At 35.2% G+C, this 22,130-nt stretch overlaps 1 protein-coding gene across 2 annotated transcripts in view; it reads right to left on the reverse strand.

Moving 5' to 3' along the window:
- Positions 1 to 12,628: 12,628 nt before the first annotated feature.
- Positions 12,629 to 22,130, reverse strand: part of LOC138700294 (inactive pancreatic lipase-related protein 1-like) — a 133,259-nt gene continuing 123,757 nt past the window's right edge. For both annotated transcript variants that reach the window (XM_069826805.1, XM_069826806.1), the window contains exon 8: positions 12,629 to 12,869. In XM_069826805.1, coding sequence (XP_069682906.1) covers positions 12,764 to 12,869 — 106 coding nt within the window. In that variant the 3' untranslated portion in view covers positions 12,629 to 12,763. The remainder of the gene's footprint in view (positions 12,870 to 22,130) is intronic.

A 22,130-nucleotide genomic window follows, 5' to 3' on the forward strand; every position in this document is an offset into this window, starting at 1 on the left:
CTGGCGGCTCATGCAGGTGGTCGTCATATCTACTCCATAATTTGAATTTCAGAATGATGCATGGTACAATAATTATAGTAATTTTAGACAGACTGTACCTGTACACACATAACAAAATTATATTATTTCCTAGCCTTGTAAATTAGTTTAGTACTGGAAACATAAACTGAATAGAACCTTTCAAGGTACAACAAATATAGTTGCAACACTTATTTATTATTACATTACTTGTTAATATTTCTTATTATATGTCTTATTTGAAATATAGAACGTGAGAATTTACAAATATTCATACATTAAAGAGTATTTCTCTGTTCTCAGAAAGGTAATAGTCTGTATTCGCAAAAAATCACAAATTCAAGGAAGTAATTTTTTACATGTGACGGCAGTTGAAATAAACTTACTTCTGAGCTTTTTCTATACATCGATAGCTTTTATACTTCTTTCTTGTATTAAACTCTGCCTCAAGCACACACATTATATATGGAAGCAAAGAATATATTTGGAAATTCTGACTTAGGTAGCATTACGAACAGTTCGATTCCTGATTTCGCTGCAATCTGAGTGGCGTACTGTTCTGTAGATTTATCAATTCAAGCTATAAACTTTCAGGATCTTCTATCGGCTGTAAGCCAAAAGGATTTAAGAAAAATCTCGATTCCTTGTCAATTCTCACTGTTTCTCCAAGCTTAGCAGTGAATTCTGCTGTAGATCTTGAAGTAGGGTCTTATATTTGATAAGAAGTTTTTCTTATCACTCTTCAAGATAGTTTATAGTCAAAGAAAGTGAAGTTGTCTATGTTCTACATGATACTGCCACATTTCAAATTTATCCATAAATGCTCTTTACTAGTCTATCACATGTCATGCAATTCTGTAACTCGCACGCACAACGTGCTAACGATATTTGATATCAGTCTCACCTTGTTGATATCCCATTTTTACCTTTAGCTGTTCTAGACAGTATTTCTTTATTAAAACCTTCATTGTGTTTATTTGTAGCGTAAAATACCATGCGTAGGAAAGTGTAATAGAACATAATACAAGCTTTACCTCCCTTCTTAATATATTTTTTTCTTTCGACTCATCACTAAAGGGAATTGATCTGGGGATTGTATTGTTTTTCACTTAAAACGAGCCGCCACTTACTTCAGACGCGAGCGAACTTGTGTCTTGCAATAACCGCATACAGACACTACAGCTAGTACAGAGTCTGATCTACCTGCACTGAGGTGGTATTGACACTTTGAGAGCAAGATCTTGAACTACCTGAGGGAATTACTGTACTTAACGCTGAATAATATTTTGAGAGCCTCCAAATGCTATGATCTGACGCTGTTATTATTTCTTTTTGTATTTACCGTATCCAATCGCTCATATCGACTGGGCAAAAACTCTCGTACTACATAGGCTACCGTTATTGTAGTCACCGTATTTTGTCACGTGGCATTAGAGTATATCATATCAAGAAACACGTTATTGTAAAAACTCTCTATCATCATACTCCATCCTGAATTCATAGCCACGGTTAGCTGCTTAACTACTTGCACTTGACCAGTTAGTAAATTCTCATGGTTTGACTCGTAACCGAGATTGGTGCCACAGAAAAACAACATAATGCGTGGTTAACTAATATCTATTAGGGGAGACTGTTGTACCTTTAAACACTTTTCACGTTTCATTTTTTTTAATTTTGGGAAATGAAATTTTTTAAATGAAAAAATGCTTGAAATAATTATTGAATATTCCTTTACAACTTCCTATATGTATTGTCCTGTTTTACAGATCTATTAAGGATGGAAAAAATAAAATGAAGGAATATGTAATGTGTTCAAAGGTACAACAGGTTCGTGTACCTTGGAACATACCCTCTTGTAAGTTGGAACACATGTGATATAGGTGGGAATATAGCTGTAAAAACTGACAATCATATTTAAAATGTATTTGCCATCATAAACCAGAGCAGGCTTCTCTGATTGAGATTTTATTTCCTGGAGGAGCAATAACTGTTTCAACAGCTTTCTTCAAGGCATCCGGATCAATTGGAGGCCTCTTAACTCCAGACTTACTTCGTGGCATGATCTTAAAATAAAAGAAAAACAAAAACCGATAGTATCATGTACTTTGGAACATGTTCCATGGTACAGGATGTTTTGTGTTCAAAGGTACAAGAGGGTGCACTTTTAAACAAATATGGCTCCCAAAACTAGAGATTCGAATAAATTATGGAAATTAAAGTATGTTATTACTCATCAGATGATAGGGGACATACTGTACTTGATAGATAGTAACAAATACAATCTGGTTTTGTGTTAGAAAACATATATCAATGAATGAAATGTTTACTTTTGGTACTAAAAGAAGAACTTCTGTCCACAGAACTCACACTTTGCAATAAATCAAACCGAAACTACGATCAGAGCTACTTAGCGGCTTTCTCTACAGTCTACTTCTGTTTGAGTCCTCTAGGTAGCAGCAAAAATTAAAAAACAAAAAATGTTCGAAGGTACACTATGCTAAGTACAACAGTCTCCCCTACTTAAACGTTCCTAACCGGCCATTAATCTTCTGACTCTGAATAATGAGGTAGTACAAAGAAGAAGGATTGGTAAATTGACATAAACATAAGTTACTAAATTCATTACGTTTCTTTTCCAGTAGTAATTACCGTAAACAATGTGCCCCTTTTTAAATCGTTAGTTTCTTCTCTAGGGATTTCCAGTCTAAAGTATCTACTCTCGTCCACTAAAAATTGACTACTCAAAGAACTGTTCAAATGCCGGTAATTATGTTAACCAAAACAAATACGAGTAGCCTTGAATTGTGGTTAAAACTGTAGCTTTTATGGTTCTAAATCCGTAAGACTCGGCTTGGAAATTGGTTGTGTGTACAGTATATCTTGTCTCGTTCCCCCTCCCCCCTATATTTTCTCAAGTAGCGGACTTGGACCATGTTGACTGCATGAAAAAAGGAACCCCGTTATTTGTTAATATCCAACGTTGGTTCACAATCCTCACAAGAAAACGTGGCGAACCACAGAGCGCAATACTTTGAGGTAGATTAAATACTAAGAGGTCAATGTGATCATTATTAAATTGTTTTAAAATCCAGAAATGTTGATGTAAAAACTATTCAAATTTGATTTCAAGCGAAAGATTAGACTAAACTTATAATCTAGCTATCAAGTTGGGATGCTCCCACACATCTGTCGGGATAATAAATTAGAATACGTGCATAGTCACCAGCTGAAGTCTAGCAACTCATAACATACACAAACGTAGAGAATTTGATTAAGATTGTTTGTGTTTGTTTCATGTATGTTCCATAAATCATGGCAAACTGAAAGTTAAACTATTACTCCATGACTCTGTACATTTTGAAAGTTAGCCTGTAACTTGTTCAGAAATATAGATTGGCGTATGAATACGTAATGTTCACATTAAAGTCATTGCGGTAACTATTAAATCTGTGAATGAATATAACTTATTTTACTATACAGTATATTTGTCGTTATGACATGTAAAGTGGCATCAAAAACTTTTTCCTTGCATTTTTAACTAATGCAGTGTAAAATATTACCATGGCAACTAAAACTAACCATTAAGCAAACCCTGCATGGTATAGTCAAAAAACAAGGTAATAAAATGTAAGGAAAAGGTTTTTGATGTCACTGTACCTATTAAACGATTAAGCATTTAGTTACGTAAAAATATTAATGGACAATGAAAAGATGACCCATAGTATCTTTCCCATGAATTTATTGTAACAACTAAGTTATTTTCATGTTCATTTCTGCTGAGAAGTTTAAAAGAATTATATTTCAAGTTGTTATGAACCATTGATTTGTATGCACAATTCACACAGAGAAGACGTAGACAGGACGTGGCTCGGACGTCGGGCGGAGACACGACGCGGACATGACGTGAGCAAAGCGTACTGAAGAGTCAAAAACTCTTCCGCGTCGTACAGCTTTCGTAATGTCTTCTTCAGACGTTGAGAATGCCCTGGCTCTCGTACAACTGGACAATATTAAAAAATAGATAAGGTTTTGTGTGTACCCTTAGTGGTTGAAAAAAGGAAGAATATATGCCATATCTTATTTATTTAATTTATTTTATTTGACCCAGGTTCGAATCCCGATGGGCGCAAATTACCTGGTTGAATTTTTTCCGAGGTTTTCCCTCAACCCAATACGAGCAAATGTTGCGTATCTTTCGGTGCTGGATCCCTGACTAATTTCACCGGCATTACCACCTTCGTATAATTCAGAGGCTAAATAACCTGAGATGTTGATAAAGCGTCGTAAAATAACCCAAAAATATTTTTATTTGTTTCATTTATTTATTTTTGCGTGTTTATTTATTTATTTATTTATTTATTATACATTTATTTATTTATTTATGCATTTATTTATGCACTTATTTATGCATCTATTTATTTTTTTATTCTGGTAGAGTTAAGGCCATGAGACCTTATTCTCTTCCAAACTACCAGAAGTGAAATACGGTATATATTGAAACAATAAAACGTAGTAATATTTAAATATAAAATCGTTATCATGCACATTAAGGAGCTTACATATTTTATAATGAAATATTGACTAAACATGTTACATAATTATTTAAAATTTATATTCTAGTGCCACTTTATAATAGGCCTAAATGACAATTTATACAAATACATAGAATAAACTATTAAATTCGGCGAACACTCACAAATCAATTAATTCTTAATTTAAATTGATTAACTGTTCTACAATCCCTGACATGACGAGGTAAGTAGTTCCTAGGGGACAAACTGACACGCTGAAAGAGGATGAATAGAAAGAGGCACGGTGAGGAGGAATAGATAATAAATTCTGATGTCGATTCCGCATAGTTTCAAGATATTGAAAGCGAGTTTATAGATATTTTGGAGTAGAAACTATGATGAAAGAATTGAACATGTATCCCGACCGTTTCCAGAATTTTTATATAATGTCCCACCAATGTTTCTATACCATATTAACGGTTAGTGCGTCTGGCCGCGAAACCAGGTGGCCCGGGTTCGATTCCCGGTCGGAGAAAGTTATCTGGTTGAGATATTTTTCGGGGTTTTACCTCAACCCAATATGAGCAAATGCTGGGTAACTTTCTGTGCTGGGCTCCGGACTCATTTCACCGGTATTATCACCTTCATTTCATTCAGACGCTAAATAACCTAAGATGTTGATAAAGCGTCGTAAAATAACCTACTAAAATAAATAAAATAAAATATACCATATTACGCCATCTCTTCACAAATTGAATATCAAATTCAAAATCGTCGCGAATTTTCTTTTACAGTCAGACGCCACGTGTCGATTTGAGGAGCCACTCGTGGCTCGAAAGAGGCGAAGCGTTGATTTAGAAGTGGCGAGCCTCCATCCCGTCCTCCTGTGTGCATTGATACATTTGTTTACATGGGAGAGACTCGAAAAGTCATCATGTCTCCGCCCCATGTCCGAGCCACGTCTTCTCCTGTGTGAATTGCGTAGATGTTCTATGACCTTAAAAATCACTTCCTTTCTTCCTTCTCAGTTGCGGCATTTATTTCTAATCAGTTGTTTTCTTATATCTTCATTGTACAACTTCGTTCGAAATCAATGTTTATAATACCGGTAGTAATAGTAGTAGTGAGGCCGGAGGGAAAAAGCTCTTTGGGGAGGATAATATAAAAATGGATTTGAGAGAGATGGAATATGATGATAGAGACTGGATTAATCTTACTCAAGATAGAGACCGATGGTGGGCTTGTATGAGGGCGGCAATGAACCACCGGGTTCTCTAAAAGCCATTTGTAAGTAAGTGAGTAACATGTTAGATATAGGCTACGTATTCCTTGGAATCTGAAGCCGGGTCTACATCGTTGAAAGCCGACCGTCTAGCAGTTCTACTAATGGTGCGCCGTAAAGGTTATTCACCCCTATATTTTCTAGAGCAGAAGGTTTTGACATTCAGAGTCCATTGTAATACTGCAATTTGTTCACCTGTTCCATCCAAGTGGGTCCGTGACAGATGTGTACATATTTTACGGAGAGAGAAAGAATGATAATTATCTTTTAATTACTTTAGTGTAAACGAACAGCTGACATGTATAACAAATTGTATTCAAAAAATGCAGAGCAATCAATATTACATGTGTATTTTCATGATCATGACAGCTTGCTGGAACCAGTTTTTGATAAATATAACTTCTGAGTGCAATGTAGATAGAATAAACAAAAATATATGTCTAGGTTAATCAATAAGTACGCAAAATATTGTGAACTAGCTAGCATAGAAACCTATCTTTCATAGTATGTCACCAACGACGTAATACATATTTCGAGAGAGAGAAATACTTTATGTAAGCAGCTGTTTCTTAGGATAGATATTATATTATGCAATATCACTGATGACATAATGGAAGCTGTTATTTCTATGGCAGGAGTTTTCAGTTCTATTTTATGACTTAATTTGTCTATATTCCCTGTCTGGAATCTGTAGTTAGTCGGCGCATTTGGATGGACACGGAGAAAAGCGAGTAGGTGAAGCCTAGCAGTGCAGGAGTGTGATGCGAGCAGTATCGGCTCGTGGCCACTAAGGGGTAAGATGCACACTGACCACTTGCGCAGAGGACTTGTTTCGTCTCCTTTACAGATTCCAGAAACGCAGTATAATATATTTACTGCTACAGTAACTTCGTGGTCAATGCCCTGCGCTGCAGGTTGGGCAGTCGTAGGTTCTGTTCACGATAGGCGTCACACATTTATACATTTGTTCCAGTGATAACCAACTCTTGCTCTTTGTGCTAGAGCACTGTTCGCTGCACATGAGCAGTACGCGGAGCAGATTCAAAGACACTGGAGGAATATAGATAGGCTACTGTCACAGTCTAGTATATACAGTCGCGAAGCTTGGGGTGATTTTTTGCATTTCTCGCGATAGTTGCTAGCCGCTTGGAGCGCTGTGTGTACTAGGAACAATAGATTGTGTCACTGCCATCGTGATCAAATACAGGCCGTAAGGCAGACCATGTGACTCGTTTAACCCGATCACGAAGGGCGGCGTTTCAACCATTTAAATTAATTGGAATGCATGAAAAGTAACATATATTTTTCTAAAATGTAGTGTAATTGCATTAATAAAATTTAAAACAATGGTTAGGAGACACTTCAGACATAATTCCTTGCGAGTTAAGGTGTAATATTATTTTTGGTGTGGCAATTACGTTGTTCGTATGTGTAATAGACCTACTTGCCTTTATTTCGATTACATATTGCGAAATTATTGTACATTCATTTATGCACGATTCAATAATTTTCAGTTGCACCGCACGAATATTTAGATATGTTGAAATTATAGGTTATGTTTACTGTCCCAGTTGCCCCTTTCTATCTAATTTTAGTGGTCTCCAATGTCCTGCCATTCATATGGAAATATTATAGGTTATGTTTACTATATCTTATATTCCTAAATTCGCAATTATACATTATAATTAAGCATAATGTCATGTATGATACTCCGCACATTCAATTTGTCTGTATTTTAATACTACAATTGAGTATTGAATTATTGTATTTATCTACTATCTAAGAGACGAAGTAACAATCGTACGTACAGTAATTTCATAAGAGTGGTATGATAAATTTTCTGTCTTTATCAAGGAAGGTAGATGTGCTATATTAATATCACAATATACATTCTTTTTCATTAAATCTCAAAATAGCTTCCATTCTAAACTTAAAATGTTGATGCGAAAAGATTATGTTAACATGTAAAATTATCTTCACATTAAAACACAGTTTTGTAATTATTTCTGCAACACATTATGCAACAAGAAGAAAAGGGAACTTATGGACACATTACACTAAATAAAACTTAGCAATGATACGCAATAAAGTTATAATATAATATTTCACTGAGCTACATACACTGAAATAGAAAACCCGAACATATATTACGGCCTGGTCTAGATCGAAAAGGCATTGACTGTGCCGTATTTCGCATTGTTGTGAAAAGTTGTGTAAACTGTGAAATGTTCGTTATCGGTTGTAATAACTGTAAATGGCTAAAATACAATAATTTGAGTAATAATATGAGACAAGGAAACGTTTTTTGCAGTATAAATTCTAAGAAAAAGAGGTCAGAGTTATCCTTCCGAAAGATCCAGGAAGGTGAGTTTATAAAGTATAATATATACTTTATGAAAATAATATATAAACCTTATGTATTTCGTGTTTCAATAGTGGAAGGAAGGTGTTAATTTTTCAAAAGAACGCGATATCAAAAGTACAATACATTTTATCGTCTGCTGGGGAAAGAGTCTGTGATGAGGCGATAGTAGCGATCCTGATGGCTAGCAACTATCTATGGAAGCATATTTCAACTATGTTTGCATATTTAGTAAGTATTGAGCTTCGCAACTGTATATACTAAACTGTGCTACTGTCGCTAAGCGTTGAAGCATCTCTGTCGCCACTCCTTCCTCCCTAACTTAAGCTATCAGATTACACACTCTCTATTCTGTACTGTGTCAGAATGCTATTTGCGTTTTATATTTACTATAAATGTTATTAGTAAAAGAAATAAAAGAATTGCAAGAAACGTAAAATTAGATATATGGAAGATATGTTTTAATGAATTGGGAAGCAGTTAAGGCATGTAATTAGTAATATATTGCAGATAATAATATATAGGCTGTGGCTCGTTACCTGGAGTATATCAGTACTAAATAATTTTGCATTGAATCTTAAAAATGTTGTTTTATAAGGTTTCATAGTGCATGTATATAACCAATTAATGTTCAATACAGTATGAATTCTGAAGATTTAATCTGTCTTTTTTCTATTGAAGATCTGGATTTAAACATTACATACAAATCAAATTTTCAAAACCACATTTAATGAGATCATAAATGAGGTTATATGAACAACCAGGATTTCTTTTTCGTAATTCCAGAGATATTATAAGGATGAACCTATTTTGCAATTGTAATATTGTAATACGCAGAAAATTAGAATATGTTTCAATTATGTGGTCACCTATAAATAATAATATAGTATTAATTATAATATATAGAAACAAATTTATAAGATTTCCTTCGATATAACTATTTTAAGAAAATAATACGGTAGATGTGCTATAATTAATAACATTATTTCTTAGAATGAATTATTAAATAAATTTAATTATGTAGGTCTAACTTTAATTGGTAGAAGATTGGTTGCGCAACCATTATCTATATATATAATTTGAACTGGTAATGGAAATTACGGGAAAACGGCTGAACGGATTTTAATGAGTGACCCCTCATTTTCACGCCTGGCATACAAAGTTTTTCGGAAAAGTAGTAGTTTTCAGTGAAATGTTAATTTTCCTACGTAATTTTCCTATTTTCCGAAATCCATCTGTTGTTAGTTTTGAGAACTAACTTATTGAATCACGGCAGACTTGATTGAATTTCAGAACAAAACACACACTACAATAAACAATAGGCTATTACACGAAGGCCATGACCTGCAGGATTGCCGACAATATTTAGACCTCAGTTCAATTTGTTATTAAAAACTGATTCTGCAGTCTATAATTTTCTGAGTACAGCTGTGTATTGGATATTCAAATCTACGAAACTTGAGTTGGTTTTATGACATTATTACCATTAGAAATTAAATATTATTATAGTTAATATCATGATGCGTCTATTTTTCATTAATTGTACATAATATTGATGCTATATTGATCACATGAAAGTGAAACGTTTTGAGGTTATGTAAGTAAATGTAGAGAATATCTTAATTTAGATCTTCATTTCTATAATTTACCGAGTGACTGCTATATATAACTACAAAACTTAAGTAAGATAATAATATTGTTATTAAAAATCAAATATTATCATACTTATTAACCCAGTCGGGTTGGGTCTTTTTCATATACTTAATGGCGGTGTAGTGTAGATATTGATATGTGTCATTGTCTTCAGTATTGGCTCGAGAGAGCGCAAAAATTACAGTTCCTAAGGAAAGATAAAAAGATATTACTTACTGATAAAATAAGAGGCCTAGAATATTTTATAGTCTCCAGATCATTTCAGCAAGATCTCTTAGTAGGATAAAATGATTTTACGCTCTACATTTCAAGTTCTACATGCAGCAGCTATACGAAAATGCTATTGTTCGAAAGCTTAGCAAACCTGACATTTTTTTAACTTTTGCCTACAATCCACAATGACCTGAAATAGCTACTGCTATCGTCCTGACATTGATACTTGCGTTTTCGCGTTGAAACTCAAAAACTGAAGTTGGATAGGTTCAAGAAAAAGTATTTGGCATAAAAAAATCCATTCAGAGGGAGTATGTTTCATTATTATGGAAGCAAATTACTATCAAAAAGACAAGTATTCTTCATTGAAAATAAGTCTGAAAAATTTTTATTTGAACGTCTAACGAACTTAGTTTGCAGCAGTATTTGCTGCACAAGCCACTAGTTCTTATATAAACTTGTTAGTAGTGTAACTGTTAATAATGAATTATTACATTTTATTAATTTTGAGCGTTCTGAAACATTCTACTTCCGCCCAACTTCAAGATAAGCCTGGAACATGACCTCTGCCACTGGTTGATTAGCAGTTATCCTTCACCCTTCCTATACAGGCAATGTTTACGTGGCCTGTCAGACATTATGGAACGCTGTATAGACATTCGATATGGACGAAACAAGGAAGAGTAAAACTGGAATTAAGGGTGGAAGAGAGTAATTCAGAGGGTGATCAAAAATGATTTGAAATTCACTTGGTGATTCGCATGCTCTTGCGTAAACAGGAACTGTATTGTTGGTTGGAGAGAATGTTTACTTATGTAGACAAATACACGATAGGTACATACAACTCATATTACATGTAGCATGTTATTAAAAAACTGGAATAATTTCGTCAGTTTGTAAAGCTTGCTCAGTTATATTAATGTGATGGTCGATATTCTTCTTGTAATAAAAGTATGCATATAAATAAAGTTATACAGAGAATTTCTCGACTGAGAAAATCTAAATAAATTTTTATCGTTAATGGCAAGCGAGAGATGATTTTAGGAAGACATTGAATTATTGTATTTTTCGGAAATGTAACCGGGGAATTTCAGTTGAGCTGTTGAGTCGGAGTCTAAAGCAATTTAGTATGGGGATGATGTAACCTTGCTTATAGGTTTTCCACTTGCTCACAAAAGCGATGCAGCTCTAACCGTTGGGTCTTTGTTAAGATGTTTGTCAACTTCCCTTCCCCTAACCCGCAAACAGATTTCTGTCTCTTAATATCAAAAGTAACCTTTTTATAATAATACGAGGGTTGTAAATAAAGTAGTGGAAAATCCTTTTTAATATAATCACCAGCGTGTTCCTGTATCTTTTGCCAAATCCGTGGTAACCGTTGAATGCCGTTAGCGAGGTTGTTTCTCTTGATCTCTCTGATAGCCTGCCCTACTATATGAAACACTGATACAATATCTGGAAATCTCTTGCCTCTAAGTGGTTCCTTCAACCGTGGAAACAAGTCGTAGTCACAAGAACTAATGTCAGGGGAATACGGAGGATTTCCAATACTTCCCAATCCCATCTCTGTAGCAGTTCAGCCACTGTTCCTGCGACATGACAACGTTCTACAAGTTTCAAGTAACCCTTGATGACATTGGCGTGCATTTCTACCACGGGCTACCTCGATTTTTATCTACGATTGCTGCTCAAGTTTAGTAAACATGCTTTAGAGCAGTTAAAAATAGTGCTCTACATTTAACCACGCACAATAACAACAACATTTGTTGTCATAGCAAAAGTTTTATCATTCAACATATCGACATTATCTCCAACTACGATCACCAGTTGAATACCGCCTCCGGAGTAAGGGTCTAAGCTAAGTATACATAGGAAAACAATGTACCATATACCCTTACTCCGAGGGTATTCAGTTGTCTCATATCGTATGCGAATGCGCATGACCCATTCCCAGCAGGATTGACACTACTTTATTTACAACCCATGTATAAAAGCTGGCCAACTGAAAGAATTATGAGCGCGTTTACTATACTATACTTGTTTTTTTTTTTTTTTTTGAAAGATGGGACATGAGAGTTAAGCGGCCGAGCTTGGAGTTAAAACATTCATTGACAATTGACGCGAAGGTTAAAAAACAATGCAAAATCGACAGAGAATAAAAAACGAAACGTACCAATGCTAACATTGTGTGCACAATAAATGTCGCCAAGAGAGCTATTAAGCACTCGCCACGTAGGAACTGTAAGTTTGGCAACTCAACCGTTGTTACCATAGCAACAGGCCTACCACGCTATGTGACATTCAGTTGCTTTTCCGATCGCAACGCTCCTGTCATGTCCTATCTTAAAAAAAAAACAAGTAGGCCTATAGTATTACTAAAACAAATTTAGCTTATTAGAAAGACTCGTCGTACGTTTGCGGACAACGCCTCAGGTTTTATTTGACCAATGGACAATGCTTCCTTCCGCGGAGTAGAAAGAAAGCTTCCGTTCTTAGCCAAGTTGCTCGATTTCCTCGATCGGAGAATTCTCTGTATTTGCGTGTGGGGTTGATAATGCCCAACTCTGCCGCAAGATGTCTCTAGAGTGCGCATTATTTCATCGTTCTTGATTAGGTCTGAAGTAGTAACTTTCACTACGCAGCACAAATCAAAACGTTGAACCCCATTTGCTTGCTATATACTAGTAAGGTACTCGGCAGTATCTTTTGTTGATTGAAATGCTCTTAGACTGACACACTCGACCCTCTCGCAGGTGGTTGCCTGCCTCCTGGGAATCCTTTGGCGTAAGGTTTCTTGGGGTTGGTACTGAGGTAATATATTCCCCTTGCCCTGAAACAGAAATACCACAAACAATAAGTGTAAATGACATAAGGAACGTACAGTAGAGGAGGCAAGAGCTGTCCTGTGTCCTTAACATGGCTGTTATCACCAATGGGTGTGCAGGGGAGAGATAAGTTTTATCTGAGATGGACTTTTGTATCTGTAGATTCATATAATATTAACCATAATTAAATAAACTCTCTCTCTGATAGCTCATTCTTTCCTTTCTCGCACAGCTCACATGTCAGGTCTCGCCTCCTCATCTATAGCATTCATGCTAGTGCTGGAAACAATGAAAGTATAAATTACTGTATTACAAAATGTTTTTATTCAAATTACAAAACCACACAGGAATGTGTTGTGTTCATTTTACTGATAGTCTAAATATACACGAAGAACAGTGAATAACTTATACAGAGACATCATTTTATTTTTACTAACATTTTTAATATTAACATGGCTATACCTTTAGGGAACCGGAAACACAGTTTGCTAACCCCTTCCACGACTGTAGTTCGATGATACGGCGTAAAACACAAACGAATCACTTTACTAGGTATAGGAGGGAATAAAAGTAGTTCATCCATTTACGTAAACTGGGAAATATCGCGATTTTGAGTTCGATAATTTTCATTATGTTTTTGTTTAATCAAAATACAGTACTGTATTAAGAATAAGTGTTTTTACTCACGAACTGAGTTATCCATGCGAACGTATTCATTATGCAGTGTATATTATACTGTCTACAGCACATTAACGTACAATATAGAGAAAGAAGTTAAATTGAAAAATAATCATAATATGAATATTTAAATACATTTTTGAAAATGGTGGCCGTTCATTTCGATACAGGCTTCAGTTCTAATGTCCATAATATAGCATTATAGACTATTGCATCTAATTCCAATTGCCAGTTTCGTCCTTCGTACTAGTAACTCATGTTGAAATAATTTTGTACCCAGTCTATAAAAGAATACCTTACGTACTGTAAATTCAATCTTCACTTTTTCCCGACCCGCACAGATAAAATTACTCAGACATGCTATCTACTGTCCGTCCAAGTGGTTATGCCGCAGGGTCGTAGAAAGGGGGGAAATCACGTGACAGTTAATTACTTAACGAGGCCCTTTTATTTAAGTTATTTTAAACGGTTGTATAATATTACGTAAACGTCCAATTCCTAACAGAAATTAATATTTTCAGAAAAGAGCAAAGACAGCCCAGCTTTTACAGAGGGGCTAGCAGAAGCAGGTGGGGGAAACCGGAATGCGACGTAGGCAAACGGACAGTACCTGTGCGAAAATATGATTCAATATTGAAAGCTCTTTCGTCACTGGAAAACGCGAACATATTTCTGGAACGTACTATACTCACTAACTCAGTGCTGTTTACTATATGGGGCCTTGGTTCTGTGTGGAGGGCAGTTGGAACTTCATTAGTAGAAGGGGTGGGAGTGAAGTACATTCAAAAACTCAGGTACAATAAGAATTGAAGTAAAAATAAAATGATGTCCCTGTATAATCCTTTGTCCTCTATGGATCGAACTCTACCAGACAATTCTTCACTACTCATTATTTTGCGCATGCGTACCGAGAAGCTTTGCTTTCCAAATCTCCTTTCTTCCTTTCACTGTGCAAGGCCTGTCATAATATGCCAATGGACAATGAGTCTTTCGTGTTGTTATACGTTTACAGTACATTAATTTATTTGTGATTGAAAAAAAACTGAAGTAAAAAAGAAATTACATACATTTTAGTTAACAGATGACAAAATTCTGCATCCAGTTGATAAAATACATGTATACTTCCTACTCAATAGAAAAGAAAGAAATGAAACGATACCAGTTCTTGAACAAAAGAATTACATCATAATTGAAGACTTATCTTTCCATAGGGGCTAAGCGCCAAAAAACAAGTTTCTGAGATACTGATGAAAAACATACTCAGCGTTGCCAACCTAGCAGCTATTATAATAATCAGTAAACATTTGCTTTAAAAAAGTCGGGCCATATTCATAGACATTCTTAGCGCGGGCTTCCAGTGGATGGTCAGCGAACTAACGTTTTTCGTACTCATAAACCAGTGTTAGCGATATGATATGATATGAATCCTGTGCAAGTAATCAGTCGATAGCCGGGGCTAGTTTAGCACGCTCGTAGCGCGGGCTAGCGAAATATCTATGAATAGCACCCTGAGATTAAAGCAGATTTTAAAGTTTGAAATTATTGATTATTTCGACATAAATTGAATGACCGAACAATAATTAAATTATTGAACATTACCTTTATGATATAGACTATTAAATACAGGTGATTCAGACCACCCGTAACAGCCATTTATTTCGGAAACTAGTGCATTAAAAATTTCGAGACAAAAATATTTATGACTAAAGCACATGTGAACTTTCACTTGAGCTTGATTTCATCAATCAATCTTAACAGGAAGTAGGGTCAGTGGCGTATCACTTTAAAATTTCAAATGGGAGTAGTGGTCAAATATGTTACCATTTCATAGAGCTCTTCAAAACAAACAACTTTCACAGGAAACATTTTTTATTAATTCCTACTCTTTCAATGAGAAAACGTACAAAAAAGCAATGGGTGATTCGGACCACAGTTAAGTCATTTATTTCGGAAAATAGTGCATTAAAATTTTCGAGACAAAAATATTTTTAACTAAAGCATATGTGAACTTTCACTTGAGATTGATTTCATCAATCAATCTTAACAGGAAGTGGGGACAGTGGCGTATCACTTTAAAATTTCTAATGGGAGTCCCGTCAAATTTGGTACTATTTGATAAGAGCTCTTCAAAACAAACAACTTTCATAGGAAACGTTTTTTATTAATTCCTACTCTTTCAATGAGAAAACGTACGAAAAGACAATGCCATCAATATTGAGAAATGTTACAATAGGTACGAAAATGTAAACAAGACAATTAATGTTGACAGATGTTACTGAAAACTGGACAATGTCATTAATTTTTTACAAATGTTCAAACTGTCTGCCGTTCTGAGCAGCACACACCCGTACTCTTGTTCTAACATGTCAATGTCGGCGTGGTCAAGTGGCTGGCAGCTCTCTCGTACGTTTTCTCATTGAAAGAGTAGGAATTAATAAAAACGTTTCATATGAAAGTTGTTCCTTTTGAAGAGCTCTATGAAATAATACCAAATTTGACCGGACTCCCATTTGAAATTTTAAAGTGATACGCCACTGACCGTACTTCCTGTCACGTTTGATGGATGAAATCAAGCTGAAGTGAAAGTTCACATGTGCTTTAGTTAAACATATTTTTGTCTCGAAAATCGTAATGCTCTAGTTTCCGAAATAAACGACTTAACAGTGGTCCGAAGCACCCAATGCTTTTTGTATGTTTTCTCATTGAAAGAGTAGGAATTAATAAAAACGTTTCCTATGAAAGTTGTTCGTTTTGAAGAGCTCTATCAAATAATACCAAATTTGACCGGACTCCCATTTGAAATTTTAAAGTGATACGCCACTGACCGTACTTCCTGTCAAGTTTGATGGATGAAATCAAGCTCAAGTGAAAGTTCACATGTGCTTTAGTCAAAAATATTTTTGTCTCGAAAATTTTAATGCTCTAGTTTCCGAAATAAACGACTTAACAGTGGTCCGAAGCACCCAATGCTTTTTGTATGTTTTCCCATTGAAAGAGTAGGAATTAATAAAAACGTTTCCTATGAAAGTTGTTTCTTTTGAAGAGCTCTATCAAATGGTACCACATTTGACCACTACTCCCATTTGAAATTTTAAAGTGATACGCCACTGACCCTACTTCCTGTTAAGATTGATTGATGAACTCAAGCTCAGGTGAAAGTTCACATGTGATTTAGTCATAAATATTTTTGTCTCGAAAATTTTAATGCACTAGTTTCCGAAATAAATTACTGTTACTGGTGATCTGAATCACTCTGTATACTATTATGAATCAATAAATAAATACCAAGTATTAAATTGGTTGCGCCCATTGTCGGCAAATACTAGTGCGTGTTTTTGTAGGGAAGTTTCTAGTTATTAACAAATTCAGATGTGGAATTCCTCCCCCGCCCAGTAAGGTCCCACTAATTTGACCTAAAATAAAACGATATGGTGCATTTTTGCTGCATATCTCTGATAATATTAAACCTGTGAAAGAACATTGTCTGTGAAGTAGTAAGATGTATGAAGGTTATTTTAAAAAAAAACATATCCCCTGCCAAGTGAAAATGTGTGCCTGCGACATCTGCTACAGTGAAACTCTCTAACCTAGACACATATAGTTCAATAAAAAACTGTCCAACCTAAGGGGGTATCCAAGGTAGAGGGAAGTAGAAATTTTTTAGCATGCACTGGAAAGGAAATTACTGTGCATACTGTTAAGGAACTGCAGTATTCAAACACTTTGTGTCATTTCATTCGTCATTAACAGTTTTTCGAACTCTTTTTCTTTCCCCACTGCAATTTTGTTCCCATGCATTTAATATTGAGGTCCTATTATTCCATTTTGAATCTTGCGTACACTACTTTTAACACTTGAATATAATTAATTGATTAGCCTAACTAGTGGACTTACTCGTGTTAATTATGTAAGATTTGTGCGGCTTACAGCTGTTTCAGTGCTTCATGCACCATCATCAGAGCCTACTAGATCACGGCATCATCTCAAACTTCTCTGCCTGTTATGTGGGTGTGTTTGATTGTTGAAAGGTGTTGAAGAGTGGAGTCAAATAGTGTGTGTGTGTGTGTACTGAAATTGATCTGTGTGTTGAGAATTTGATCGGGGTGTGTTTTATTGTGTTTGTATATTTCGTATTGTTCTAGTGTGTTGAGTTTTTGGTTCTTGGGTTGTATGTGTAGGATTTCCTGTTTAGTTTTTGGTTCTTGGGTTGTATGTGTAGGATTTCCAAAACCAAAAACTCAACACACTAGAACAATACGAAATATACAAACACACTAAAACACACCTCGATCAAATTCTCAACACACAGATCAATTTCAGTACACACACACTATTTGACTCCACTCTTCAACACCTTTCAACAATCGAACACACCCACATAACAGGCAAAGAAGTTTGAGATGACGCCGTGATCTAGTAGGCTCTGATGATGGTGTGTGAAGCACTGAAACAGCTGTAAGCCGCACAATTCTTACGTAATTAACACGAGTAAGTCCACTAGTTAATCAATTAGTCCTATTATTGCTGATGTTTGAACAAAGTGGGTAATTCCAAGAAAGTAAAAAGAGATTCACAGTTACTGTACTGTACAAGGAAACCCCCCTCTCATTCCACTGTGCTAATGGTCATTGTAAAACACAAGGATTCAATGAAACTGAACTCTACACAAGTAGAAGAAATATCCATCATAAGAGAATCGTCCAACATAGAACTATAAGGAGTGTTCAACTTCCAGAATGTAAAGGTGTCCATCATAGAGGACATATTGGACATGTAAAAGCATACAAATTTGCCTCGTTCCAAGAAAATATGTCCAATATAATGAGGTGTCTAACGTAAAGAGGTATTCAAATACATATAGAGGTTTCACTGTACTGCAGTTTTGTTTTGATTTAAACACAAAAATATGAATGTGTCACTGCTCTCCCAGCAATCTTAAAACCCCCAGCATCCCTTATGTTTAAAATGACCTACCATAAATCAGCTATCATAAATAAAAAAATAATTATGATGATGATAATAACAACAATAATAATAATAATAATAATAATAATAATAATAATAATAATAATAATAATTGGAAGTACAGAATTTTAGAACAAGGAGAAATGTCGAAAACTTTGTAATTTATCAGTAGAGGAGTAGGCTTGGTTAAAAGCCCTGATCACATATATAACAGATTAGCCATCCTCATGTTAAAAACGGTAACACGTGGAAAAGGACAACCACTAGGATCGCCTTCATCGATTGGAATTGAATTGAATTGAAAGAGGAGAATTTGGAGGATAAATTTAAAAGGTACGCAGAACGCGTCCTTGCAAGGGGTTCGGGGCTGTAAGAAACTAAATATGTGAGCTCCAAGCCTGTTGGCCACTAGTCTCACTCCGGGTTACGCTGCTCCACTGAAGGAGTTCTAGAAAATTTTGAAGGGGGAAAAAAAACGAAAATGGGCGTAAGCTCTTAGGTACCTCATACGCGAGGGGACGGAAATGTGATCAAAGGGATCACGGGACGGGAGTGACGGGACGAGAAAGAATGGCTGATGTAAATCTGCACATTGAAATGAACTGTGTCATTTCGCAATGCAGGAGGAGTCGAGAAGACTCTGTCGTCTGTTGTTCGATGACAAGGCAGGGTCCACACCTGTGGAGTAACGGTCAGCACATCTGGCTGCGAAACCAGGTGGCCCGGGTTCGAATCCCGGTTGGGGCAAGTTACCTGGTTGAGGTTTTTTTCCGGGGTTTTCCCTCAACCCAATACGAGCAAATGCTGGGTAACTTTCGGTGCTGGACCCCGGACTCATTTCACCGGCATTATCACCTTCATTTCATTCAGACGCTAAATAACCTAGATGTTGATACAGCGTCGTAAAATAACCCAATAAAAAAAAGACAAGGCAGGTGAAGACCGCTAGGAGAGACGCCGTTAATTCTGAATCTGCAAATCGACTGGAAACGACCACTAGATGGAAGTACAGTTGCTCCATGCAATTCAAATGAGAGTTTTAACGTGACTTGTGCAGTAGCTGGATGGCAGCATAGTGAAATCGATGTAAGCTGTTGCCGTCAAAGCCTATAGGACTGAGCAATCTGTTATATGTGATCTGGGATAAAAGTCAGGAGAGCTCCTGTAAAATCAGGAGACTTGGTAACACTTTACTGCCAAATGCATGTTGAGATAGTTACCTCCAATACCATCTTTCGGCGCACGTATGAGTTACTCGTACAGTTGAACTACGACAGAGCTCATTCAATACGATGCGATGTGCTGATATAGATGTACTCCCTCAGCTTTAATAAAATGAAATTAGAAAATTGGGCACTTAGCCCCTTTGGAAAATAGGTCTTCAATATTCATCTTTTAAGAGAAGAGGACAAAGTATTACGGTAATCCAGAGAAAGTGCTGTCATAATTCTTCTCTGTCTTGTCAAGTATCCGCCTGCTTCGGGAGTTGGCGCCAAATCTGCGACGCCTCTATTGGTTACTTGCCAAATTATATGTTTCACCTTTCTAGCATCTAAAATAATATTGTCAACAGTTGGTACGGTGAATATATTGACCATTTCTTCCTGCAACTGTGATAATTAAGGACGGAGAATTGCGAAAAATTGTGAGGAAATTGCCCCAACACCGTCTTTATATGGATAGTTAAATTATTAACCTGTGTAAATTTTATAGAGATTCCTACGTTCTCACGTAGTGAACGGTATCAATATGTCTCAGTGAATAACTTGGAAAGTGATACTCTCTTATTGTCATGCGGTGTGCCGCAAGGATCAATTTTGGGACCTCTTCTCTTTCTAATTTATGTCAATGACATAAAATTTCTTCATTTACATGGAACTGCCACTTTTTTTGTAGATGACACTTGTGTACCTTATATTACTGACTCCATTGAAAAACTGTTTGAAAAGTTTGAGGCAGACATTATTATTCTTGAAAACTGGTTAAGCGCAAATAGGCTTTCTTTGAATTTGAAAAAAACTGTGTATACGATTTTCACTAAATCTTCATTTTATTATATTATTCCGAAAGAATTAAAGTTTAATGATTCTGTAATACAAAAAGTTGCATCAGTTAAATTTTTAGGTTTTATTGTTGATGAACATTTAACATGGGATAAGCATATTTTGGCTGTTTGTGAGAAAATTGCTCCAATGTCTGGTATTCTGAAAAAGGCTTAAAAGATCTTTGCCTATATCTTGTCTCCTGTATGTATATTATGCTTTTATCCAGTCTCATTTAATGTATATGTCATTTATTTGGGAACACAATAAGAAAACTGCTTTGAGACCTTTAAAAATTATTCAAAATAGAGCTTTAAGAAATTTATTGGGTTTTAATTATTTGACTCCAATTAAATATCTAGGCCTATATCAATTTTCTTTCGTTCTACCAGTTGAATCAATTATCAAATTAGGTGCTGCCATTTTCATGTATAAAGTTATTAACAATTTAATACATAGTAATATTACATTTCAGTTTAATAAATATATACATACTTATTTAACAAGACAAAAAGACAATATATTTTTTTCTCAGCTTAGCTCAGTAACTTATGGAACGAAAAGATTTAACCATTTTTTAACAACAACTTTTAACCAACTTCCTTTAGAATATAGAATTTTACCAAATTTCCGGTGTTTAAAGAATTGTTAAAAAATACGTTTTTGGGAAGATTATTTATTTTAATTCTCAGTTTATTTATTTATTTCATGGTTTCAAACTTTTTCTTCTTTCTGCCTAAAACTTTGTCATCTTATTATTTGTTCTTATTTTGCTTTCTTTCTTTAATAAATTCTTGTGTTATTGTTTGTTTTCACAGACTGTAATTTCATGACGTTTTCAATTACATTGTACAACATATGTATGTGTTCTTGTATAGCCCCTACATATGAGTTATACTCGTTGGGGCATACTCAATAAATTAAAATAAAAAAATGCACGTAGTTGCTTGTAGACATAACCAAAGCTCGAACTCGGCTCTCCAGCGAATAAAAAAAAAACTTTACTTATCTTCAGTCCCCAATTTTCAATTTGGGGGGGGGAAAGGTCACATCATTCTGGGATTCCAAATATCCCAAATCAAGTCTTCACAGAAAATCAAATTTTGGGGCAATTTTGAATTCTTTGTGCCCCAAAATTTTGAATTTAATTTATAAATCTGGCATAGAAATGTTACAAAAGTGATACTCTTCATTTCTATCAAATTTAATTATTCAAAAATTCAAAAGTATCCAAGATACTGCAAAAAAATTAAAATAAAATTATGTATAGTATACGATACACCAGGACTGAAGAGGTTAAACCACAGTGCAAGTAGGCTACTTCTGAAATTCGAAGTGACTTTTTAAATTTTATATATTGTTACTTGAGCTCTTAAGCGAATAGAATAATTTTATTATGAATATTTCGAAACTCAAGGGGGCATTAAAGCGTTTTGACGGCATTTTCTCTGGATTGCTGTAATAATTTGTTCTCTATTAAATGATGAATGAATAATGATTATTACTTGAAACCTAATCCTATTCGGATTGACGCAGTTTAGTTTCTTTAGTTTATACTTAATTATGCACTAATTTTATCAA

This window comes from Periplaneta americana, chromosome 5 (assembly GCF_040183065.1).
Source record: "Periplaneta americana isolate PAMFEO1 chromosome 5, P.americana_PAMFEO1_priV1, whole genome shotgun sequence".
In the NCBI taxonomy this organism is placed as follows: domain Eukaryota; kingdom Metazoa; phylum Arthropoda; class Insecta; order Blattodea; family Blattidae; genus Periplaneta; species Periplaneta americana.